Raw genomic sequence first — 27,131 nt, 5'->3', positions numbered from 1 at the left:
ACAATTCTTGTTTTTTATGGAATATTGCAGTATTTATTATAAATGATTTATTGGTGCACATTCATATTTCTTTAAAAATTCATGTGTCCTCATAACCTTTAATCAAAGTAACTTCCAATTCTCTTCTCTGATGATGTGTCACAACCTGTCACTCACATGACATCACAGCAATAGCAAACCACACCTATCCAACCATCCAATCAATTCCCAATGGACAAAATCAAGTCCCGCCACACATATTTTATTTTTCGAGAAGCCGTTTTACTTAGAAATATTTCACAATAAGGAAGAAAAGACGGTCGCAACTTCCATTTCATGGCGACTTTAAAGGCTATAGTTGACATGAAATTGTGGTCAAAAGTCTATCATAAATACCCCAAAATCTTGGCTTGAACTGCTTTTATGTCCCCATCCATGTCAAAATCAAACCTACGCCATTGATTGACGCACAAAAAACGGATAGCAGGTTGTGGAGACAGTGAGAGCAAGTAAACATATGGCAAACATGAGGCAGGAACAGACAGAAACAGAGGGAAATGACAGGAATATTTTTGAACGGTGAGAACAAAACATGGGACAAAGGAGGGAGAAGGTGTCAATGACAGAGAGAAAAAGGGAGAGGGGGGCGAGTCAGCAAACGAGATACGCTCATTCGCTCACGAGACAAACTGAGTGAGAGAGGGAGAGAGGGAGGGGGAGAGAGAGGGAGAGAGTGGAAGAGCAAGCCACTATCATTCGTTCCTGACTCCACACGGGAACACACCATCCCTGGAACACGGAATCTGGCAGGCTGGGAGCGGAGAAACGGGAATGCACTGGGACGAAAAAACTGAGGAGAATAAAGATATACCTGCCATCTGTTGGTCTTCCTCACTCATCTGTCATCCACTGTCACTTTTTCTTTTTCTGAGGAGAACTTCTTCAGAGCATCCAGTGAAAACACATACATATAAAGATATATCTATAACAATCCTATACATATATCAATATACAGTATGCCTGTTTTCATAAACAGCGTATGGGTAAGCCGATGGATTCAGATTCTACGCTTCAGAAGCATTTCCTCCGTTGTAGGAAGCTGATCTGTTGCATTCTGAGACGTGTGCATCTGCACCGTGCATTTTGCCTCATCCACATGGAGAAAGACAGACATAGAGAGGGAGCTTAGAGCAGGTGCTTTGGGAGCTGGATTAGGTGTGCTGTTGTGACTTTTAGCTTGTGTGTGAGCGTTTTGTGTTTTTGTGTGTGGTTTCTAAGTGAAGAAACCGAGGAGCTGTAATGCTGAGACCCTCTTTTTCATTCTCTCTCCGTGTGTGTGTGTGTGGTAGATTCAGAAGAAGATCAAAGGAAAGAGAGCAGCAAAATGATAGAAAAAAAGAGAAGAGGCCCCAAAGAAGCCACACAGACCCAGAGGAAAATGTGTTGATGTTGCTCAGAGGTTGCTCTTTTATAGATCAGGAGACCTCTCACTTGTGTTTGCTTGAGTAGCAACTTTGTCTCAGATGTTTCTGTTAAAATTTCTTTGGAGAAATTTAGTGTAGCTTTTGATTAGAAAGGAATTTGAGCTCATGTTGAAATTGCAGACTTTGGTGCCTGCACAGTTTTAGACAATGTTGCGATTTCTCTTGAAAGTCTCCATTTAAAGATGACTGTGGTCTATAGGAGGGAGGAAGAAAGATGTTAAAGGGATCTCATTTGTGATGTATCTGTCCTGTGGGGACTGCAAGTGTGTTTGTGAGTAAGAGAGACGCTGAGAGAGTGTGTGGACGAGAGAGAATATCTGATCAAAAGTGTCCAATGTGAGATACAGCTGCATGTCCACACACAGAATAGAGTTCAGCAGATCAGATCAGCCCTCTTAGTTTGAGATATTCAGAAAGAAGAACTGTGTTTTTGCATCTAAAATGTATATCTATTTTATCATCATTTAGAAGTATATGTAATATATACATTTATATTTATATATTTGTTTATATATATTTAGACCTATGACTATATATTCTGATTAACATTTACGTATTCAGACTTATAACTATTAAGCACAAGCTAAAATATTTGGGATGGAATATATTTTTATCCAAAAGTTATGTACATTTATATACAATTACTGTATCTATATATATTTGACTACATATATATTAGGAGAAATCTTTAATCTTTTTTTCTTTACTAGAGTCTAAAAACTAAAACTAGAGTGTTTGACAATATGTTTGGTGTTTTGTCACAGGGGACAGAGCTGAGCAGAAGGAAGACACCTTGATTGTGAAAACAAAAGCGTCAGGGAGACTAAAGAACAACAGATATTCCTTTGAGAGAACAGAAGAGTGGAAAACACTGAGAATGACTTGTAGATTACCTACGAACTGTAGAGTGACGCATCTCTTCCTGGCTGGCATCACACAATGTTCAGTAGGACAAAGATCACGGGATAGGGCTTGAGTCCAACGATGTGATTCCTTCAGGCTTCTGAATTGGAATTTTACTAAGTGCTGTTTTTTCTCTCTCTCTCTCTTGGGCCACAAACAGTTTGTCTCAGGGTGAGATCCTTGAATCTGGAGTCTCTCCAAAGGGGAGGAATCTTGCTCGCTCTCGCTCTCTCCCTGCAGTGATGACAACAGCGAGCATGTTGTGTGCAGCTGAAGTGCCGTGGAAAGCTCTCCGTCTCGTTCACTGATGAGGGCTGCTTTCCCTGTATCAGCTTGCCGGACAACAAGTCAGCAATAAACCTGCTCTAAACTCGGAGACAACTCTTTGCTCAGCAAACTTGCTTTCTTGGTTCACATTATCTAAACTCCATTGGTTTAATTGTCCCCGGTGGCGCTGTTGCATTCTGGGATACGCATTGTGGGATTACTCGAAGAAGATTATGGCTGCCTCACACCTGTTTTTGAATGTGTTAACTGCTATTTTACTGTTGAGCTACGTCTCTTTCTGTCAAAAATCCAACACTGCCAGCACAGGTGAGCAGGACACCAATCGGACGGCTGCTCCGTCTGGTGCTCCGGAGGTCACTCTTGCGACCCCGAGGTCAGAAGCAGAAGAAATCCCGTCATTCGGGAGCCGTTGCTGGGGTTACTACGACGTGATGGGCCAATGGGATCCTTCTTTTAACTGTAATGTGGGAATCTACCTGTTCTGCTGCGGCTCCTGCTACTATCGATTTTGCTGCCAGTTCAAGGTCCACAGCCTGGACCAGACGTCTTGTTCCAACTACGACACGCCAGTGTGGGCCAACACGGGCAAGCCGGCGGCTCCGGTGACGGATGTCCAGGAGGAACCGGATCGAGACCGCACTCACATGATCGTGTACATAATATGTGGAGTGGTGGCCATCATGGTGCTGGTTGGGATCTTCACCAAACTGGGCCTGGAAAAAAGTCAAGGAGGACAGACGGAAATGACAAACTCCAGGTGAGTGGGTGTAAGGATGACTAGGTTTCTCAGAGGTTTGCTCGTTAATTAAGTTCTCGGACAAACTGTTGACATGCATTAAAAGTACAGAGCAGAGCACAGAACATTTTGATCTTGGTACATTGAAATCTCAGACTGTACATAGGAGAACCATTTTGAGTTCCACAAAGAACTTTATCATCTTCATTCTTTACTTCCATCTATCGTTCCATGAAGAGCCACAGAACAGCAATTTTGTGTTGGCACGTAGGAGGTTCTTTAGATTATTAAAATGTTCTTCAGACAAAGAAAGAAATGGTTACTTTTAGAACTATTCACTGAAATGTTCTTAGGGGAGCCCAAAATGGCATCACTGTGTAAAACCCTATCTGGAACATTTATTTTTTTAAGAGTTTTGTTCTTAAGAATGAGTCTCATACTCATGCCAACACGCCTGAAGAATCTATAATGTAACATCAATAACTTTTTTTAACCTCAAAGAACCATAAAGCCAGTTCAAGAACTATAGCTTATAGAATCTTATATAGAACCTTATATTATTCTTGATAAGACAAGATATCTTTCCTGAATATTAAGATTCTGCAAAGAACCAATGAACAACTACAGAGAGGACCAAACTTCCGAGATCACTAGTGAAAAAGCTTCTATTTTGGAAATACAATATTCTTTGTTTCAAAATATATTGTTTAAGGTTTTAATGCAATTTAAGGTAAAATTTGAAAAAAAAAAAAAACACAAAAAGAACATGCAAGTTCTTATAAAACCACGTTCTCCTGGATGATTTAGGATGATTCAAAGTGCATATTTGTGCTTCAGTGGAAGCAAGAACATCTGACTGTCTGTATATACAGTCACATGATCAATGTCACAAATTTGATTAGTAACCTAGAAATAGTGACGAATCTGAAATCATTGCCTTACAAATTTAAAAATCCAAAACTATTTCCATTTTTAAAATCCCAGTTTTTCAATATGATCTCAGACATTTGCATCCCACTGTATTTCTAAGATATACGTTCATGTTTATTTCTCAGAGCTCAGCTTTTGTTTGAGTGGAACAGTACAGCACTCGCTGCAATCAGTTTAAAAGAAGAAGCACAATGAAAAATGTACATTTTTGTACTCCTCTGTTATGTGTTCTTAACATATATCTTAACTATATCACGTCGGTAAAAAAAAGAAGAAATAATTATTTTAAAGCACTCAACACCATCACAATGTAAATAAAGTTGACACTTTGGTCTTTTCGGCGTGAGGGGAAGCGGAGCGCTGTCCTCCGGGGGTGGGAAGAGTGGGACGTCAGTCCAGCTATCTGTCTCTCATCCGTAATGTGGCATGGCAGACAGACACCACCATGATTTAATGAGGGCTATTGATAAGGGCTGGAAGCATGCCATGCCTGAGATAGAAAGTGTGCGCGAGAGAGAACGGATGATAGATTATCCGCTGTTTGACTATGTTAGGTGGTGGGGTTGGTAAAAACTAATCTTTTACGGTTTGAGACGGAATAAAAGAGACATATTTCTGAGTGTATTAAAGTTTATGAGAGTTTCTCTTGGTAAGGACATACTTGGGTTCCTGTACACACAGGAATTTTGTGTGTGTGTGAGATGTGCCCAATGACACAGGCTGTGTTGGAAGGGCAAGCTAGCAAAGTGTGTAGCCAGCTTCTTGTAATTTAACACGATTTATCATAGGAAAGCTTAATGAGGCTCGATAAATGGGTGCCAAAAGTAGCATATAAAGTGTGTGTCATAACGGCACAACTATAGTGTGTGTGTTGGGACGAAATACAGAGGCACATCGAGGAGAGTGAGAGTGATTCTATTGACCAGCTCTGAAAATCCAATGAGGCCAACATGACTGGACTGATCCAACACAAACATCAGCCAGTGTAGAGCCCAACGTGCACACACACACACACCCACCCACAAAACCCATTCTATGCCACTGACCTTATAAAATCGCAGGGTCAGAACAGTGACTAATGACTGGTGAAATGTCTAGAAACCGAAATGATGTGCTTCATTTGGGTGTGTGAATGCACGTGCGCTCTGAGCAAACAGACCGTGCTGGCTTGAGTCCTTCAGGCTTTACGTTTTTATGCATAATCTGACCTTTAATAATTACCTTCAGTGTATTTGAAGGGCGAATCATATGCGAGTACGTTTGCAAACTGTGTGTGTGCTGCTAGTGCTATGGGTTTGTTTTTCATCTGTAAAATATATCCAATTCAGCATGAAATGATGAGTGATGGTTGGACTGTACAAACGCACTGCTTTCTACTTGTATTATGTTTAAGTGCATGCTTGACAAGTCTCTTGGTCGGACATGCCAAGTTTTACCAAGACAGAGATAGAAAACAGAGACGGAGAGTGTTTGAGAGAGTATTTGTGTGCTTACAAAGTAAACATGGTACGTCCGTGCTGAGTGCTTCCCTATTACATGATCATACCGGCAATAATGGAAGTGGCTTCTTAATGTTTTTTTAATGTCTAAAATGTGTGAACATGTAAAAAATAAAAAATAAAAACGGCTGGGGGAAAAGAAAGAACATGAGAAGGACAAAATTAAGGGCAGACACTTGTAACTAAGTTTTTAATAAGTGTGTCCTTAGGAAACACACACATACTGTACCAAGATGCCTGCTTTCTATTTTAAAGTCGGCATCAGATTGGAACTTATTTATTTTCTTATACTTACACTTTATTTCGATAGTCCACTTTAGACATTCCTCTAACTCTAAGTAACTTTGCAACTACATGCCAACTAACTACTGTACACTGTTAGGTTCAGGTTAGTATAAGTTGACATGTAGGCTACTTGCAAAGTTACTCTGTTGGAGGACCATCAAAACAAAGTGTTTACAGATTTTAAACAAACAGTCTACTAATACTCTAATGACTGGTAGTTGACATATAGTTGCAAAGTTACTTATATGTTTAAGAATCAAATGTATGAAGTGGACCATCAAAATAAAGTGTAACCCATGTAGCTATCAAGTTGCCAGGAGTTAGCCATAATAACAACTATTGGTAAACTTGAAAAATAGCTACCACCGGCTATGTTGGGATGCTCTCGAGGATGAACTTCACCTTCATCCTCCATATCCTGGTCAAAATGTCTGTTTTCAGCAGGCAGAGGTGAATGGGTCAATGTTTGTCTGGTTAGCATGATCCAGTTATCCCCTGGTGGTTGATGTCGTAACTACATCATCTGGTTCAAAAGGGCATTTTTCACCATTGATGTCCATTCAAAAGTATAGCTGTGTATTTATATATATTTATATTACTGTAGATGTTTTTTCCCCCAAGTGGTCAGTTTTTTGGAGGGCTCCTAAAAGTTTGAAATGGCTTGTCACGATCCAATCAATGTCATTGTAAGCTCTTAAAACTGGCACATTTTAGCAGCGTAGTGCATACGTATGAACAACACATTAAAGATCTTCCAGATGGAAATACACACTGAATGTCTTATGTACGTGTACATTGGAGGACCTTGTGGTTCATTTTACGGATAAATCTCACCATAGATTTCTCTTTCTCCGATTTCATAGTGTTTTTTTTTTTTGTTTGTTTTTTTCTATAGTCTATATTTAGCTTTACTGACCAACACACTTGGGCCACAGAATACAGTTGTGTCTCATTAAAAATGCATTACGACTTCTAATAGATATGATTCCCAAAGCTGGCCCTGGAACTATTAATGCGCTAGACAAACAAACTGAACTCCACAGTGAGGCAGAAACCAGCGGGAGACGTCTCACAGGCCCTTCCATACAAACCTCATGAATACACTGAAACCTGCTGCACCTCACTTACCCACAGGTCAAAGACTCCCGGGTGTTTTTCACAGCTTTTCAGAAGGGAAGAAAGGAAAAAGATGATGAGAACTGATGCAGAATGACTCTTGACACATCTGGTAGTGTAATGAGGAAGAAATGATTCTTGATTTGCAAAAAAGCCTAGAAAGAAAAAGGAATTTCAAATATAAAATTGTTACATGTTTACTTCCTCACAGAAGCGAAAATAGTCCAAATGGTACAATTATCGGAATATGTATAAATAAAATTCCGAAGCTGGAATAAAACTAAATTCCTTGATTCTTTCAGTATCTGTAACATAAGTATATTTCCACCTCCTGAGGAGTAAGCTTATTAACCTGTAAATTTCCATCAATAACAAATCATGCATATGCTACTTGTTTACCCTTTTTATGAACATTCTAGTAAACCCAATTGTGTTTGTAGGCCTACGATAAACCTTCAAGGCTGTAAGGGTGGATTTCCTGCAGGGGTTCAGTCTGCAAGACCACCGAATGAATAAAGAAATGTTATTAGCAAGATGGTAGAAAACTTTACATTTCTTGTCTAGTCCACCCACTGAACAGAAATAAGCACAGTTACAATAGCTTAACATGTGGGGGGGAGAGAGAGAGAGAGAGAGAGAGAGAGAGAGAGAGAGAGAGAGAGAGAGAGAGAGAGAGAGAGAGAGAGAGAGAGAGAGAGAGAGAGAGAGAGAGAGAGAGGGAGAGAGAGAGAGAGAGAGAGAGAGGGAGAGGAGGAGAGGAAAGAGGAGGTAAAGAGAGAGAGCCCCAAGAAAGGGACCCAGAGCACCAAAGAGCCAGAGCAACAGTTCAATCTTCTTTCATCCTTTCCTGACCATATGACTAAAACCCAATTGTGAGACATTCAACTGACTAATCAGATAATTACAACTTCCCCCACCGTACTAAAGGTGTGACAACTCATCAACCGCCAAAGTGCACACATCTTGGCCTACAGGCCTTGATCACTATCAGCCCATCTGTGCGTTTAGGAACTCCAAATGGTCCTTGTGGTAGAAAAGGGGGTGGAAAACAGTAAAGCAAATGTCTTGGTTCATTTCAAATATCTTGGATTATTTTCAATCCTACAAGGCCCTCCTTAACATGCTAATGCATGTTGCTTTAACTGTGTCAATTGTTGGTATAAATTAAAACTTAGTAGCCTATCACGATAAAGGCAGGTTAATTGTTAGCATAAAATGCTAAGTTGTGTAAAACCCTAAGATGAACTTCATTGTTAGCAATTAACGCTAACAAGTGGACTATTGTAATGATATGTTTGGCTTTGAAATCTTGCTCACTGAAAATATTTCATTGCGAACAATATTGTCCTTACCAGTAATTAGCTTCCCAATTAACTGGCGTAGCCTCATCAGTGTCATTGTGATATTGTTTCCTGGCTCAGGCCATGAGAATACAGTCTGATTAGTCATTGTCTTTGAAAGCATCTCTAGAGAGAAAAAAAAATGTGTATGTAGAGGAGATTGGGGGCTTGTTGTCACACAGGGAAGGCTGTCAAATACTCTCTCATGGAGGATTTCAGTCAAAAGCCCAATTACACAAATACATGTTTTCTTCAGCTGTGGCTTTGTTTGCTGGATTCAAATATCTACTGTAAAACCATCTCAAATTAAAATTTCAATGTCACGTTTTTTTTCTATAGCTGTTGGTTATAATTAAAATAAATAAAACCACACAGACATACACTGTAAAAACAATTGTTGTTTTAACTTAAAAGTAAGTGTTTGTTCTGCCTTAAAATTTTAAGTTTAGTTTTTACACTGCAGGTTTATCATCATTAAATAAAACCAACATTTTTGTTAGCTGAAGTAAAGCTGAAATAAAACATAAATATTAGATGAAAAACTTAAACTAATCTAGAAATTAGAAACGTTGCCTTTCCTTGGCAACTACCTGCAATAATCTGAAGCAATGAAGTTACTTAACTGGAATAAATAAATAAATAAATAAATAAATAAATAAATAAAACTGAATTGAAAATAAACTCAACATAAAAAGTAATATTTAAAAACTAACAAAAAAACAATAAACTAGTCAAAATTACTAAAAGTTAAACTAAAATTTAAAATATTAATAAAAACTATAATAATATAAATAATACTATATACTAAAATACTACATTTTCCTCTCATCCTCTACATTTACTTATTTTTTAGTAAATGTAAGGTCGAAGCAGGTTGTCATGTTTATTGCATTTTGTAATTTTATCAATATCTGCTAAAACTATATTTGCATGGTTGATTCTTAGCAAAAAACACTTTGTTCTTTCAAAATGATATGTGCTCATTAATGTGTAATTACTTCTACCAACTAATCAAGTATTCTCGTAAGCGTAGAATCTGCCATTTTGAATACATACGAGCGAGTCGCTCGAATGGCGGCAGCCATGTTGCGCCTCCATCTTGAAAATACATTAGCCAAAGAGGGACATACCTGGAAATTCAAGCTTTGCCTTTCGCGTTTTGACACTCAGTGGCACCGTGACGAATGCGAGGGGGAGATTACTCGCGACTGCCGGCAGATTTGAAATAATACGGCCACCGTAGGAGTTAAAAAGCCCTTGGAATGGGAGGGGCTAGAAAATAATATTCAGTTGGTAGTCAAACAATTTCACCGCTAGATGGAAAAAAATCCTACACAGTGTAGCTTTAAATAGCCTATTAGCAGTCCCCCAAAAGATTCCCCATATAGTGTGACAATTGTTAGTTTGTTCATTGATCTGGATCTTTTTTTTCCTGGGCAATAATAGTGGAAATGTTCAATAGCTTTCTTGTAGCCAAGACTTTAAAGTCAATGTCTGTATAGAAACTGATTGTCTAATATAAAACTATCTTCTGAAATATTCAGTGAAGTGTGACAACTATCCCTGTTCACCTTTACTGTTCCTCTACAGAATGTCCTGTTGGCTGAAGACGTGACCTGTCAGTTTCTATGCATGCTTGGACACATTAAGTTGCGGTGCCCTTGCGGGTGACAGAAAATGGCTAAATCTCATCTCCTCGTAATTTCCTGTCAATTTTATTGACTCTATTTATCATAAACAACTGCACCCTATAACCGCACTTCAGCACCTCTGACACACCAATACCCTATCACGCGCGCATGTTCACACACACATGTCCTGTTCTGCTTCACTGAAGATCGAGAGGGTACAGAGGGCTCTTTGGCAGCCCCAGGCTCGAGCTATCAGAGCCCTTTGAGATTTGCAGTTTCACTGCATGTTACCTGTCTATCAATGCCTCGGTGAGGAAGCTGAACTGCACGTTACACACGGACGGACATCACTACGGCTATAAAGGTGACCGTCTTGTAAAGCTACTTAATGGACCATTGTGCCCATGATTGTTGCAATTCCTTTAGGAAACTGCCACCTTGAGCTCAAGAGCAAAGATGTCATTGACAGATGCTGCCACTACGGATGGATTAGACACCGATTACAGAGCTTCACCGCAGGATACTGCTCTGCCCCAGATTTCATTTTGACTCAAATGCCACGAGGAGTAAAAGGCTAAAAGCAAAGAAATGATGCATTTTGCTGGGGAGACATAAAAAATAAAGTCAGAAGGCAAACTAGTCTAACGGCAGAAAGACATTACTAAAAGGGACAAAAATTATGTAATGTCATACTGTCATGACTTTGATTTTCTAAAAAAAAACAACTGAGGGAAAAAGAAAGAAAAGTACAACATCCTGGCACTCTTTCTGATGTAAAGAAAGTGATTGAAGACTGGGCAACCCAGGCTCACTGAGAAAAACATACCAGCAATGACATTTCTGCAAACTTATATTATTGGCTTGCGGCATTTTTAAAGTAAAATGTCCAGTGAGCTAGTGTGTTCTATGAATGAATGAACATGAATATGGCAGCAATTTTACGTTGTTTTTTGTGATTATCGTGGCAGTTCGGAAATGAAATATCCGGTGAGTTGCAAAAAAAGCTCAATGCTCTATCGCGCTTGAAAATAACGAACCACCTACATTAAACCCTACCCTAAACCAAACTGATAGTTTTAAGAAAAGCAAACGCATTTTCGCAAGTCTTTGAGCTCTTTTATCGTGACTCGTGCTTCACGGGACTTGTTCTCGAGCGCTCCGAGTCTCAAGTGCAACGCTGTACCAGATGAGCTACCTAGCAAGTTTACTAAGTCAGAAAAGCCGTACACATGGAGCTGGTTATATGACGCAAATGTCAAATTGTATTAGTTTATAATTCATGCAACGAACAACAAGAAAACAAGTCTTTATGAATTGATAATCTACCACTGTAATCATAATTTGTGTGAAAAATAATAAAAGTTGTTGGTGACTTACATCCAGTGTTCAGTTCAGCTGGAAACTGCAGTGAATTGTGTATAGGTGTGTTTTTAGAGTTTTGCAAGCACATTTTTTCAAAGGAGCTGTACTACAGTATGTTGGGACTGGGGATGTCAGACTCCAAAAATGACAGTTGACATCATGAAAGTTGTCTTTTTAAATCATGCACAATATGCAGAGTCTTCTAAAGCCACAGTAGATCTGTGTATGAAATAGTGTAACATCATTATTTACTAATAATATAAGCCTCCAAAGCTTTTAAAATGGTCTGTATGAACAACAAAAATGTTTTTTTTTTTTTTTTTTTTTTTATGCCTTTGGATGCCACTGCAGAACAACTGGTTCTTATACTGTATGTCTTATGACCATGGAATATTGTTCATAAGTCATTTGGATCACTTTTATGACGGTTTATTCTGCTTTAATATTAAAGCTTTACAGCCCTAGTCCCTTTCACTTTCATTATGGTAAAGAGTGGCCAGGATATTTTTAACAAAACAAACAAAAACAAACACATTTTCTGAAGAAAGAAAGTCATTGTGGTTTGTAATGACAGGGTGAGTAAATGAGGAAGAATTTTCATTCCTACAATATTAATTTCACGTTATAATCATAATAATAAAAAAACATATACAGTATGCTGATTCAGGAAGCTTTTTGGCTTCTAAATCTAAATCTAAAACTATTTGGCTTCAAAATCTAAACCTCCTTTTTATGCGTAACCATAAAATGGACACACTGAACCGTGTCGACTTCAGTTTAAAAAGCCGTAGCTGCCTGTGGTGCGTGTGTTCTGTTTTCGGCTTCCACTGCGTGCAGAGCATATTTGTGGTCCCCAACTGTTTAACAGTAATACACACACAACACATACAGACATTTTGCAGCATTACATAACGTGGGGTGATATTGAATACACCCCGGGCACAGTGTGTGACATCACTTAAACGCATCTCATTTCCCACCCTTGTAATATAGCTAATGAACAGCAAACTTAACACACACACACAGTATTCATACAAGCTCTGTTCCAAAACATAGTCAACTGCCTTGCTGTCTACACAATGAGCACTAAAATGGAACTTCACAACAGTGCTCTAGCTAGGCTAGCATTCATGTGCCACACTAATCAAAGTGCATAGGAGATCCAAACATTAGTATAAGATAAACATTAGCATCCTAGCTAACAGGGAACATTCTCAGAACTTTGGCTAACATTCTGGAAAAGGTTATCTAAAAGTTATAAACAAACGTTCTTCCGAGAACATTAATAGAATGTTTCGTTCAAAGTTATCTGGTCTTTAATAATGTTCTCAAAATGTTAGCACAAATATGTTATTTGTACATTGTTCATGACACGTTTTTTTTTTTTTCTGAAATGTTTTAGCTGGACGTTCATCTAAATGTTTTTATGTTACTAGTTTGTTGTTTAAATCATTTAAAAAACATGCCGTTTGGAATGTTCAGAGAACTTTCAGAATCGTAATGGGAACGTTAGCAAAACGGTCATATTTTTGTTAGCTGGGTTGTAGCTTAGCTAATGCTGCTTCAGTATAATCAAATAGGTAAAAAAAACAAATTAGGTAAATGTTTTTGCTATGCATTCTGGGATTGCCTTCTGTGTGAAGAAAACATGCATTTTGAAATGAGGTATCTTAAAAGGTATATTTGAACCGCATTCATGTCAGGAGCACGCTATGAATCTTGGAAATGCTTGAAAAAGTAGGGAGAGAAAGTTTTGAGAGATTATAGCTACACATGTGGTTTCAAGTTTGTATTTAAGTGGATGTAAAGAAAAACATATTGAACCGCTAGTGTGTGAGGGAGGCATTCATCTGTGTGTATGATACATTACCTCATGAATATTTATGTTTGGTGGTCACGTAACTTCCTCTGGCCACTCTTGAACTTCATACCTCAACCGTCTGCAGACAGAGACACAAGACAGAAGGATCAAAAGCTTAAGCGGTGCTTGGTTTGCTCTACACCATGTTTTTAATGAGATAACATAATTTTTCTTTAGAGTAAAACTAGCTATATTTGTGAATATAGATACACGTCATAATCAGGTGCAACAAGCTATTTTCAGAGTTGATCCCCAAACCAGCCATGACTGGAACATGACATTTTGCTTTCTATGCCTGTGGCATTGGGCAACACAGTAAAAAAAAAATTGTCTGGTTTTGTCTTGCATAATTCTGTTTTATGTAACTGAATAAAAGTTCTTTTTTTTTTATACCTAAAACCAGTTTATTGAAGTTTTTTTTAAACTGGTAAAAATCTCTGTGCATTACCAGCTTAGAAAAGATCCATGAATATTAATAATCACACAAGAAAGAATATATTGATCAAAAATGTACTTTTTGCTACTTATATGTTAGTGAATAAAGTCTATGCTCTAATTATTTTTAACCATTTAATTTGCACAAAAATGTTAAACTGATCAAAATTCTGTTCTAATACTTTGAAGTTAGCTTCCAATACTTTCAATGTTAGCTCAGCATGCAACTGGTTATAAGTAAAAATATTAGGCCATTTGATATGGCTGAATCAACCAGGATCAGATCCAGTAAAATTAGTTCATTATAATAAAAATGCATGTTTTTGTTGTTACCCAGCACGGTAACTCCGCCCCCAGTGAAATTGGCCTAAAACTTGTCTCCATATAACTGTATTTTGAACATCAAATATGTTGATTTGTTGTGTCGTGCTGTAATTTTGATTTCAATTTGATTGAAAACTACTTGTTGTAGAAAATTTTGCCTGTCACACTTAATTGGATAAAAGACAACATTTGTGGTGCTCACGAGAAATTCTTGATTTGCAGGTGAAAATAATCCAAACAAAGGTAGCCTACTTTTTAGAATGTAAAACAGTACAAGTGTTTGCCCTTCACAGTGAGTTGTGTGTTTGTACATGTGCTTTGTGCCTTAATCACATTGATGGAAAGTCGATGGCTAATTTGCAATTTGTTACAACAATTGAGTACTTTACCTTCTTCTCTCTCTCTCTCTCTCTCTCTCTCTCTCTCACCTTGATCCTGAATTACTGCTGCACAGTTTCCTGTTAATTCCCCATAAAAAAGAATGTGAAAACACAAAGCAGCGCAGCGATAAGTATCACCAATGAACTGCTCAGAGCTGTAGCCCTGCGGGAGGACCGATTCTTTCCCTCTCCGCGTCTCATCCCTCATTTTAGAAGCTCAGCGCTGCTCAGTCATCCTGAACAGACTTGTTCCAGGAAGGGATGGATGGGGGCTTTGTCAAGGCCGAGTGTAGAAAAAGAGGACCTGATTGAGACCAGGGGGTGTGAGGAAGGGATTATACAGATATTTATCTTGATCTCTGTCCTGTCAATCAAGCTACACACACTGGAGACAGTCGACGGGAAAACGAGGGACAGAGTAAGCGAGTGGAGGACAGAGTGTGAGAAGTGGAGGAAGGAGGGAAATGTGTTAGTTCATTTGACTGGTGAATCAAGTAGAATCAAAGAATGAAGGCTCATTCTGACAAACAAAATGGGGTATTGAGAGCATCTATTTTAACCTGATGCATCACCTCAAAAACTAAACGTTTACGGTGCGAGGTGCTGAAAAGAAAAATCCTTCTGATGCATACAGTATTTACAAATACCATCAATTAATAATAACCCACTAATAAAATAAAATACAAAAATTAGATGAAAAACGTTTGTTGAAGAAGTAAAATAATAATAAAAAAAAACTCGCACATAACAAAATTACAAAAACATGACCTAAAATAAAAATATTTGAAAAAATATGAAAATATTATAATAAAAGCCAATTCAAAATATTAAGAAATACTATATTAGTATATAATTAACTCACCGTATCACTCAAGAATATTAACAAATGTTAATTGCAACTATAAAAGATAGCTTTTTGTTTTGAACAGCAATATTCCCTGCAGACGGGCTTCATATCTGCTCTATAAAGCATGCAGGTGCAGTCTGACCTTTAAAGAAGGAGGTGCAGGTCCACATGGAGGTTCAGGTCATTCATCTTGGAGGTGGAGAGCGGTTTTCTCTCATTCCAGAGAGGAGGGCGGTTGGTGCGCCAGTCGGTGCAGTGGTGCAGGATTGATGTTTTTATAAACCTTCAACTCAGCAAAGGTCCTGGTGGTTCATCAATTCTCTCTAATTGCACCGTCTTGGACTGTGGTGTGTGCACCAGTTCAGTCAGTCAGTCAGTCTTGGATGTTTGTGTGTGAAAGAGAGGGACTGTTTTTTTTCTCTCAAGTGGATTAAATACCTACGTGAAGTATTCATCCTCATAAAGGGAGTGATAAATGTGTGGATTTATTTTCTCTCTTTAAACCCCTCATCACATTCAGCCACTCAGTTCACTGAACCTGGTCTAACAACATTCTGGCCCCTCAATACCCAGAGCAAAAACCCTTCGGTGTTTCTTCCACAAGCACATTAGCTCGAGAACAGCTGACCCAAATTGAAGTGCTTGGCTCAAACCACATGTCCATTGTGGATGTGTTTGGAATTCTCTGTGCGGCCGTACACCAAATGGCTGTTGGTTTTCAGACAGTATATCCGATTAACTTGATTTGGGATTAAATTGCTTGCACAAAATTTAATTTACTAGGTACCTCTGGCCCACATCACAAGCAAACACACACAGATTCAATGTTCTGTTTAATGTGCAGTGTTATCTATGTTTAACAAGAAAAAGTGTTCAACATTGATAATAATCAAAAAAAATTCTTGAGCAGCAAATCATCATATTAGAATGATTTCTGAAGGATCATGTGAGTAATGATGCTGAAAATACAGCTTTGATCACATGAATAAATATTTGGTAACATGCATTAATAATGCCTGAATAATTGTAGTTATAATACATTATAACATTTATATATTAAACACACATATGCATTAAATACATGACAAACATTCCATTGTATATGTAAAAAGGAATTTGCTGATATTATAATGCATTTTAACTTGGTTACAATTATTTACGAAAAAGATATAATGATTATAATGTACATTATGAATACCTTTATAATGCACTATACATAAAGGCTTTAAGTAAAGCGTTAACAAATTTTTTGTGGCATATTTTTATACATATACACATATTGTGTATAATACAAACTAAAATGCCCCCCACGCCACAGCAGTAAAATCTCAGTCGTATAAAATATCAAACATGAATATTATATATTATGTGCATAAAACATCAGATACATCCTGATTGGCTGTGACTGTGTAGCATTGCACTACATTTTCTCTTCTCTTTTGGTGTGGACAGTCAAATTACCTGTCGCTCACCAGATACTTGTTACATGGAGAATTCGCATACAATACTGTGAAAAAGTAAGTACACCCTATAAAAAGTGACATATAAAGACACACATATAATGGATTATCATTTCATTAACTTTAAAGGATAAAATGTAATATCATTTAACAAATGACACTTGGAATGTATTTTGTAATTATTTAAACAGGTTAAACAGAAATTACAATTTTACTGAACATCAAGTGGTTAAAATTAGAATCAAGTGCACCAATTATATGAATCAAGTGCAAATTAGTAGAACATTATTTAAAAAAAATCTGGTCATAAGGTCTATTTGGTCATAAGCTTTGAAATGTATCTAAAGAGCCGGGTTAGGGTTAGGGTTAATGCATGGTTATTTTTTTAATTATATCAACTTCACCCATAAATATGTCCAGAATGAGTTCCAGTATCAGTATGACCACATGTTGCAAAAGGACAAACCTTTCACATTGGGTACTTACTTTTTCACAGCACTAAATTGAATTGAATTCTTTCTTGAAACTGCTCACAGTCTATCAGTTCTCACTTTTTTTTTTAAATGTATTCCTCTTCTGGCTCTCTCTTTCAAAAATATCCCAAAATTCTCTCTCTACCCCTTTACCTAACACGTTAATTTCAACTCACACACACACATTCTCAAATCTCTTGTGCGTTAAGACTAAAAGCTCTGTCTCCCCTCAGTAAATACTCTCAAATCGCTCACGGATTTTATCTGAATCTAGCGTTTTATTTCTCACCTCCCTCTGACATCTCGTAGGAATGTGTGTGTGTGTGTGTGTTAGACATAACAGGCATATAATGCAGTGCTCGGTTTAGCCCAGTCAGCTCTACGGATAATAACACAATTTACAGTTATAGCAATGCAACCACTAGGATCAAAGTGACGCAACCATAGAAGGACACAAAGTCACACACACATTCATAAAAAGCGAGAGCATGTGCCCTTGAGTGAAGTGCAGTATATAAACCCAGTATTCCCATTGGCCCAGTTTAAAAACAGGCAATCAATAAAAACTGACCTGTTCATTTGAAAGTGAGGAGGTATGACCCAGCATTTCACCCTCTGAGTGTGTTAATCTCTCTCTCCATCTCCTTCTTGATAAGGCCATAATGAAAAGTGCCGTTATAAAACAAAACGAGTTGGTCCAGAGGAGAGAGAATGAATTCTTTGATGGAGTTCCACAGGGGACGAGATCACAGGACGTCTATATGAGAAAGATCAGAAAACAACCTCAGCAAAAGCACAGAAAGAGACATGAGAAGGAGAAATGAAGCTCTTTAATGTGTTGCCTCTTGACCCAAAATTCCAAGAACGAGTTTCGCAGAATCGTACTCTTTGCACTTTTCCACAACAACTGAAACTTATAAGCAGGATAACTGAGGAAAGAAAACAAGAGACAGGTGGTGCTAATCAATCAAACAATGAGTAACTATGACAAAAATGCAAACATACTTAGAAACCATGACAACCAAGGAAACAGAAAGGAAAAACAGGAAACAATGAAAAACAAACTAACACCGTCACTGCGTCTGAAATCGAATACTTCCCTACTATATAGTATGTGAAAAACAGTACGCCATAGTAAGTCTACAGTAAATGCATAGTATTCGAAAAACGGCTCCGGTTCGGTTCCCTGAACGCTTGCACAGCGGATCAAACAGGGAACACGGTGGCTAACGCAATGTCTCGTTCCCGCCTCTCAGGGAATCGAGGTTACGATAGTAACCGGAGACGTTCCCTTTCGAGAGCGGTAACTCTACATTGCGTAGCAACACTGCGGGAACTGTATGAAATCCCGCCGTGAGAGTAGTGAAGATAAGCCCGGAGAAAGCCTGGGGTCAAGCTACACCAGCCATGGAAGAGACAGACAGTCAGCCAATAGCCGCGCCGCTAGGAGTGCTCGCATCTGATAGGCGGAACTAGACACATCAGAGACATCAGCTCCGACCCTATCAAAATTTGCATATCCAAACGCAATGAAAGTGAAGGCTGCACTGATCCAAGGTTAAGCATGAGGGTTAAACACAGTGTCAACAGCGGTAGCGGTAACCACAGCATAGTTGGTTACAATAGTTCACAATACTGCGACGCAACAGACGGTATCCAGCTTGTAAAATCTGGCGAAGGTGTTCTGAGAAGACCAGCCAGCAGCAAGACAGAATGAGCTTGTCGAATGTCTAATGTTAAGGGGACAGTCTTTCCCCTGGCATTCGTAAGCCAAAGCGATAGCGTCCACAATCCAGTGAGAAAGTCAAGTCTCTGTTTTGAGAAAAGCTGGTCTGACTGATGAAAGGCGGCCGAGCGATTCACATACATCCGCAAAGCCCTGACAGGGCAAACAGCGCTCTGAGCGCCAGCGTCACGCGAGGATGACGGCTCAGCATATAATGCGGGCAGGGAAACAACCTATGCTTTGAACGGTGTAGAGAGTGACTTAGGCACGTAGCCCCGTCTTGGCCGGAGAGTAACGCTGCAGTCGCCGGGTCCGAAACAGATACAAAAGTCTCCAACGCGCTTTGCAGAGGCGAGAGCAAGGAGCAAAGCCGTGTTCAGGGAGAGCTCCTTAACAGCAATCGAAGCTAAGGCTCGAACGGCGGTAGAGAGAGAGCCCTCAAAGCTAGAGCTAGAGCTAGATCCCACAGCAGCACCGATGGCGGCCGTGAAGGACACAATCTCCTCGCTCCCCTGGGAAATCTGGTCACCAGAGTGTTCTTACTGATCGATTGCCTGTCAACCGGGGAACGAAACGAAGCAATAGCGGCCATATACACCTTCAGCGTGGATGGCAAACTCCCGCTATCCAGTCTGTGCTGTAGGAAGCGCAAAACTTCCGACACGGAACAGATCACCGCGTCATATCGTGCCGTTCACCTGAGACAGCAGGTCCTTCCTGAGGGGGATTTGCCATGGGGGAGCCACCATTATCTCTCTCTGGTCCGCAAACCAGGGTTGGTTCGGCCAGTTCGGGGCCACGAGGATTACTGACGCTCTCTCCTCCCTGATTTTGCATAACACCATAGGCAGAATCTTCACCGGAGGGAACGCGTAAAGCCTGGCTTTCGACCAACGTGATGTCAGAGCATCTCCCATCAGCGGGGAGTGAGATAGCGAGAAGAATGTCTGACAGTGCGAGTTTTCACTCGTGGCAAACAGATCCACGTCCGCCCTCCCAAATCGATCCCAAATCACACTGATCCGGGGTGAAGCCTCCACGCTCCTTGAGGAATCCCGTTCCTCGAAAGCATGTCTGCTCCGCGGTTTAGGCGACCGGGGATATGCGCTGCTCTGATGGAGAGAAAGTGTCGATCCACCAACAACAGGAGACTCACTGTCTGTTTGAAAAGAGCTCTGGAGTGCACGCCGCCCTGGCGATTTATGTACGAAAAACACAGACATGTTGTCGGTTCGAATCAGTACATGCTGCTGCTCCAACCTCGTCCGAAAAACGTACAGGGCTAAGGACACCGCCTTTAATTCCAAACGGTTTATGTGCCACTCCCTCTGTGGAGTCTGTGAAGGCCGCCTCGGCATGGGCGAGGCCCAGGCAGGCGACGCAGAACTCATGTTCGTCGGACGGGTCAATGGGGCCCGCACAAATCTGGCAAGTTGAAGCCATCGGATGTTTAGAGAAAATATTCCTAGTCCTCCTGGTTCAGCTTCCACGATGGCAGCGTGAAGAAAGAGATTCTGACGCAATTGGCGCGCCCATGCATTTTATACTGCCCGCAAGCCTGTCAGTATTTGCATACTTCGCGACAATTGGCCAGCTGTTCCAAGCTGGCGTTAGCCTATAAGATTTCAACAAAAGTGGAGAAGGGAGGAGTTCCCCCAGCATTGCTACGCAAAGTAGAGTTACCGCTCTTGAAAAGGAACAGTAGGCGAAAAGTACCCGGGTTACCTACTACTTCTGGCGAGATTCTAAAGTGTGCATTCGATGGACACTTTACTGTTTTATTTGTATAAGGCACATCCGTGCCATGAGATGAGGTGGGGATATGTCCCACACCCACAAATTACGCCTACGAGTACATCCGAATTTCATTCATACTACTTTTCATATACTACACTCACCTAAAGGATTATTAGGAACACCTGTTCAATTTCTCATTAATGCAATTATCTAATCAACCAAGCACGTGCTCACCAAAATTGGACAGTTGAAGACTGGAAAAATGTTGCCTGGTCTGATGAGTCTCGATTTCTGTTGAGACATTCAGATGGTAGAGTCAGAATTTGGCGTAAACAGAATGAGAACATGGATCCATCATGGTGGTGGTGGTGTAATGGTGTGGGGGATGTTTTCTTGGCACACTTTAGGCCCCTTAGTGCCAATTGGGCATCGTTTAAATGCCACGGCCTACCTGAGCATTGTTTCTGACCATGTCCATCCCTTTATGACCACCATGTACCCATCCTCTGATGGCTACTTCCAGCAGGATAATGCACCATGTCACAAAGCTCGAATCATTTCAAATTGGTTTCTTGAACATGACAATGAGTTCACTGTACTAAAATGGCCCCCACAGTCACTAGATCTCAACCCAATAGAGCATCTTTGGGATGTGGTGGAACGGGAGCTTCGTGCCCTGGATGTGCATCCCACAAATCTCCATCAACTGCAAGATGCTATCCTATCAATATGGGCCAACATTTCTAAAGAATGCTTTCAGCACCTTGTTGAATCAATGCCACGTAGAATTAAGGCAGTTCTGAAGGCGAAAGGGGGTCAAACACAGTATTAGTATGGTGTTCCTAATAATCCTTTAGGTGAGTGTATATAGACTAGAGCAGGGTTCACCAATCTCGGTCCTGGAGGGCCGCTGTCCCTGCAGAGTTTAGCTCCAACCAGCTCCAACACACCTGTTTGAAAGTTTCTAGTATGCCTAGTGAGACCTTGATTAGCTGGTTCAGGTGTGTTTAATTGGGGTTGGAGCTAAACTCTGCAGGACAGCGGCCCTCCAGGACCGAGATTGGTGAACCCTGGACTAGAGCTTACTTTTTTTTTAATGGTCGCAAATTAAATTCTAATTCAAATGTAGTACCTACTCAGTACGTGATTTCGGACGCACTGCGCTGCAACAACTTGAGGCTGTCTACAAACCCGACAAAGCGACCGTCGCAAATTAATTTGTTTTTCGTGTTCAGAAGTAGCACGAGCGCTTAGAGTACGTCAGGAATAAAACGGGGCATCACTTTACTGTCTGGAATTTGTTGTGTCATGTCGCATTCAGTGCAGACAGCATCACTGACTTTTTACGTGGCGCCTCGGTGCAGACACTAAGGAGCCAGAAAAAAGAGAGAAAACTTTTTATGCATTTTAATATGCATTAAAAGTTTCATTTACGCGACAACAGTGTTTTGGGGGTCTGAAAAAGCGAACTTTTGAAAATGGGTTTCAAAGTACACGTTTTTAAAAATTATACCTTTATCATCCCTGTGAAAACTACAAAAACGTGAATCTGTAAAAACGTTGATGTCAAATGCATGCGTATTACACGTTTAGTCTATTGGGGGGTAGTGTTTCTTTACAAAGTGACATCGCTAACTACAGGCCTGGCATGAATAATACAGCGTTTTTAATTGTTTTCACAGATCAGTATGAACGGGGATCATTTTGAAAATGTTGTCTATGGGAAAACCTTTCTGATTTTTAGTACATTGTTGTTAAACATATCCTAAAACAATAACTGAACGTGACATTGATATTGTGAAATATTACAATTTAAAATATGAATATATTTTAAAATGTAATTCATTCATGTGATGATAGAAAAGCTGAATTTTCACATGATCCTTCAGAAATCATTCTAATATGCTGATTTGCTGCTCAAGAATCATTTCTTATTATTATCAGTGTTGAAAACAGAGAAAATAGACCAAAAAAGAATGCACTCTTTTGTTTGACCCAGTCCCCTTTAAGTGGACTCAACCCTTACATTTTCAAGAGAGGATTTAGCAAATAGCATTTAAGGATGGCAATAATTAGGAAACCTTTGCTTTGCACTACTTAATAAAGTGTGTGCATGTGTTAAAAGCACATGACTCATATTACTGAGCCCAAAATATGTCTCATGGTGTATTTGTTTATTTAAATGGTCCCATTTTCTCAATTTCATGAAGGGTGCCAATACGTCTTGAGTTGCCTTTAGACTTCATTAATCTGCATTAATCTGATGGCAGACTGTTAAAAAGAGAGAGTGAGAGAGCAAGAGAGAGAGAGAATTGCCTTAGGGATTGACGTCTTGCTAGTACAGCTTCAATCTGTTCTTTATTCTGATTGCTACATGAATTTGCTTGTGCGTGTAGGTGTAATAGATGAGGCGTTTCAGGGTGAGATACAGGATGCTTATCCTCTTTATTGTCTTGGCCGATTCACTTACAGCTTTTCAAAGTGCTTTTATACATGTGGTTTACAGGTGTCTTAGATCTAAAACATACTCAGTGCAAGTATTTGTACACAAACAGATACACAAGCTTGATTTCACTAACATAAACATGTCAGTGCAAGAGGGAGGGGAAGCTTTTTTGCTTAAAGATTGGGAGGATACATGAATAAAAAAATATAAAAAAGAAATACTGCAATATTCCATAAAAAACAAGAATTGTCCATTTTGATATCATGGTCACTAAGTAAATGTGTTGCGAACAGTGTTAACTGATACCATCATGATGCTCTGGTCATGCATTTGTGTCTACATTTCCATAATGACGTAGTATCTTTTTGGTCCTAGTTTGTTTGTGCGTGTGTAATTTTGTGCAAGATTTTGAAGGCTTAAAGCGTCAGTCAGAGAATGTAAATTCGCAGCCAAAAAGCATCTATATCTGTGCATGTGTGTGTATGTGTGAATCACAGGGCATTTTGGGATATTACAGCTTTACAGACCTGATATGTGCTGACAGGTGTAGCTAAGTGCAGCTAAATGGCCCCGCTATAACACAGGGAGCGAGAAAGAGAATCGCATAAACACGCACACAATTTTATGCAGTGCGCATGGTCCTTTGATTTATGTAGGGTATATGCGTGAGTCATTATTCAGTAGCGGCATGTTAGTGGCGGGGTCATGTGACCACAGGAGGTCATTACGATGCTGGGATGTAGATTTAGATATTCTTAATTCAACAGCAGAGATCCAATCAATAGCCATGAACTGTTACTGTAGGTCGCCACCAATCTGCTTAGCATTCAGTACAGATGCAGCTGCAATGAGAGACAGGGTGCATCTCACAGAAGCTGTCAAAAACATGTCCTGGTCATATTCTACCTCTAAAAACAAATAAATAAATAAAAGTTATTTTGACAAAATGTAATTTCCATTGGCCCATTACAAATTCTTATTACAGCAATGCACCCAGATGTTTTATTCCTCCATGAGCTTTCAATCCACCAAACTTGGCACAGTCCTTGACACAACAGTATTTTCAAGTTTACTTATTCAATGTATTGTTTACATAAATTAAAAAAAATTACTATAAATATCTTTTTACATTACAACCTTTGCAAATAAGCCATAATCATATCAACAGTCCTAGATACATAAATGTGTCACCTTTTAGATTGCAAAAGAAAAATATAAAAGGCTTTATTTTATTAATAATAATAATAATAATAATAATACTTCATTTATATTTTGCATTTCAATATTTATAAAGCACATTGTATTATTATTATTGCTGTAGTGTAGTGACTATTTATTAATAATGGAGTCTGTATTAAAGGTAGGGTAGGCAAACTTTTTGTTATTCTGGTTGAAACTCTCTTCACACCCTGATAGCAATAAAATAATAATACAAATATAATTTTTTATAATAAAAGTGGTCTACATATAGAAAAAATGTTTTCTGTGGAAGTCTCAGGGCCAACATTTTTTCGTCCAAACATTGCGTTCGGTACGAATGCAATGATATGATGTCATACCAGCCTGTCAGCATGTATGTATTTCCATACCACCGCGCACCTTGCTAGTGCTAGCCGCCTTTTACAGTTCATCCTGAACCAAAACAATGTATGTATATATATATATATATATATATATACACACACACACACATTACATACATACATATATATACACACACACTTTATGTAAAATGTATATATATGTAAATATGTAATGTAAAATATGTATATATTGACCGCTAAATAAAAAAAAATCAAAATATTAGAAAATCTACATCTATGCTTTAAATTTTCATGCCGTGAAACCATTTTAAACTTTCAGGCAAAGCTTCATTACACCAACATCAAAGTTTGTCTAGTTCTATCATACTACACCAGAGAACATTCAAACGACAACATGTCTTGCGCATACATCAAATACAGTTATATTTATAGTACGCCACATCTGCTGAAACCTCTACTGTATTTGGCTGAAAGCACTTCATCTCTGACCACATGTGCCTGCCTTCCAGCAGTGTGTGATGGGGTGTCTGGAGTGTAATCACATCAAAAAACAAACACGCTCGATCTGTTCCCTGGGGTCTGGGTGTTTTGATATTACACTCTGTGTTCTATGGTGTGAATCGTCCTATTTTGGTTTTGTGATTCTGCGTGTGATAATTTAGCATCCATGTTTACTTTTTTAAGTGTGAATGTATACACACAAGCATCTACTTCACAGCATATGTTTGCTTGCCGTGTGTGTGTGTTTGATGAATCACAGTGACGTCAGTCATTTAGTTTTGTCCTGAAGCCTTATCTGTTCTGGAAAGTGCTGTGTTTGTGTGTGTTTGCAGCCCCAGTGACATTTGCAGTGTGTGTGGCAGAATGGGGGAAGCCTTTTGTGATGTTTTCATTCAGATAATGATGAGAGGTGAAATACAGGAATCTGATATAAGGGATAGATTTACAAATCTGACCGCACCGAAGGCAGCACTCTTAATAAGAAACTAGCATGTAAGAAGCACTATACTTGAATATAAAAGTCATATTTGAAATAAGCATAACTGAATTTAAAGGGCTAGTTTACCCCAAAATTAAAACTTTGTCATCATTTACTCTCCCTCATGTCATTCCAAGACTTTTGTTCATCTTCGGAACACAAACGAAGATCTTTTTGATGAAATCTGAGAGCTTTTTGTCCCTCCATTGCCAGCTACGCAGCTGAAACTTTGACACTTCAAAAAGTTCATAAAAGGATCATAAAAATAACCCATTTGAATTCAGCAGTTTAGTCCAAAAGGTTCTGAAGAGACTTGATCTCTTTATATGATGAACAGATTAAATTTAGGCTTTTATTCAGATATAAACATTCATCAACTCACACATCAATTGTGGTAAACGGAAGCTCAAGCATGTTCACTTGACGTGCGAGAACCAATGAGGCTCATTCTTGTGTTACGCAGCACGTTTGAGCTTCTGCAAGAACCAATGAGGTTCATTCTCGTGTGTTACGCAGCACATTTGAGCTTCCACTTGAGGTTTGTTATCACTCAACAGGCTTGTTCAGTTGAGCTTCTGTTTATGTTCTCTGATCAATGTTTATATGTGAATAAAAGCCTAAATCAAATGTGTTCATCATATAAAGCAATCGAATCTCTTCAGAAAATTTGGACCAAACCACTTAACTCATATTTTACGATCTCTTTATGAGCTTTTTGAAGCGTCAAAGTGGTAGTTGCGTAGCTGTCAATGGAGGGACAGAAAGCTCTCAGATTTCATCAAAATGATCTTCATTTGTGTTCAGAAGATGAACGAAAGTCTTACGGGGTTCGGAACGTCATGATGGAGAGTAAATGATGACATAATTTTCAATTTTGGGTGAACTAACCCATTAACACATTCAAGTTTTAATAACATATTTTTTAACACTTCACAATCTGTTTATGACTTCTTCCATGAGATCATGGCATCTTTGTTTCCAGGCGGACCGTTAAAGAACGCAACACACACGTAGAAATCCTGTAGAATTCAACCAATCAAATGACGACTTCGAAACTCCTGAAGTGTTTCCAATTATGTGTGCCATATGCATCAGACAGTCAGCAAGCGGTCTGCGAGTGTGACGTCTGAGGTTGAGACTAACATGTTTATAACCAGCTAGCAAGAAAGCCATGCCAAACGTATGGTAGACTTAACAGCAGTACTACTGGCTTACAATATTTGCGTTTTCTTCTACGCATTAATGTGGAGTATGTTTCCAGTCTTTTGCATCACAAACAGCAAACTGCATGACGATTACTATTAAAATAATAACAAAAACGCTTTCTTGCAAAACTATTGTTCCCCCGAGAAACTTTGTTTGCGCT

At 39.1% G+C, this 27,131-nt stretch overlaps 1 protein-coding gene across 2 annotated transcripts in view; it reads left to right on the top strand.

Annotated features, from left to right (window-relative positions):
- The first annotated feature begins 753 nt into the window (after positions 1-753).
- Positions 754-27,131, top strand: part of LOC311303376 (protein shisa-9) — an 80,707-nt gene continuing 54,329 nt past the window's right edge. For both annotated transcript variants that reach the window (XM_084429815.1, XM_084429814.1), the window contains exons 1-2: positions 754-1,022; positions 2,228-3,411. In XM_084429815.1, coding sequence (XP_084285941.1) covers positions 2,867-3,411 — 545 coding nt within the window. In that variant the 5' untranslated portion in view covers positions 754-1,022; positions 2,228-2,866. The remainder of the gene's footprint in view (positions 1,023-2,227; positions 3,412-27,131) is intronic.

Source organism: Rutilus rutilus (genome assembly GCF_951802725.1).
Source record: "Rutilus rutilus genome assembly, chromosome: 1".
Lineage (NCBI taxonomy): Eukaryota > Metazoa > Chordata > Actinopteri > Cypriniformes > Leuciscidae > Rutilus > Rutilus rutilus.
Note: the sequence above shows the minus strand (reverse complement) of the source record. Positions and strands in the feature narration are given on the sequence as shown.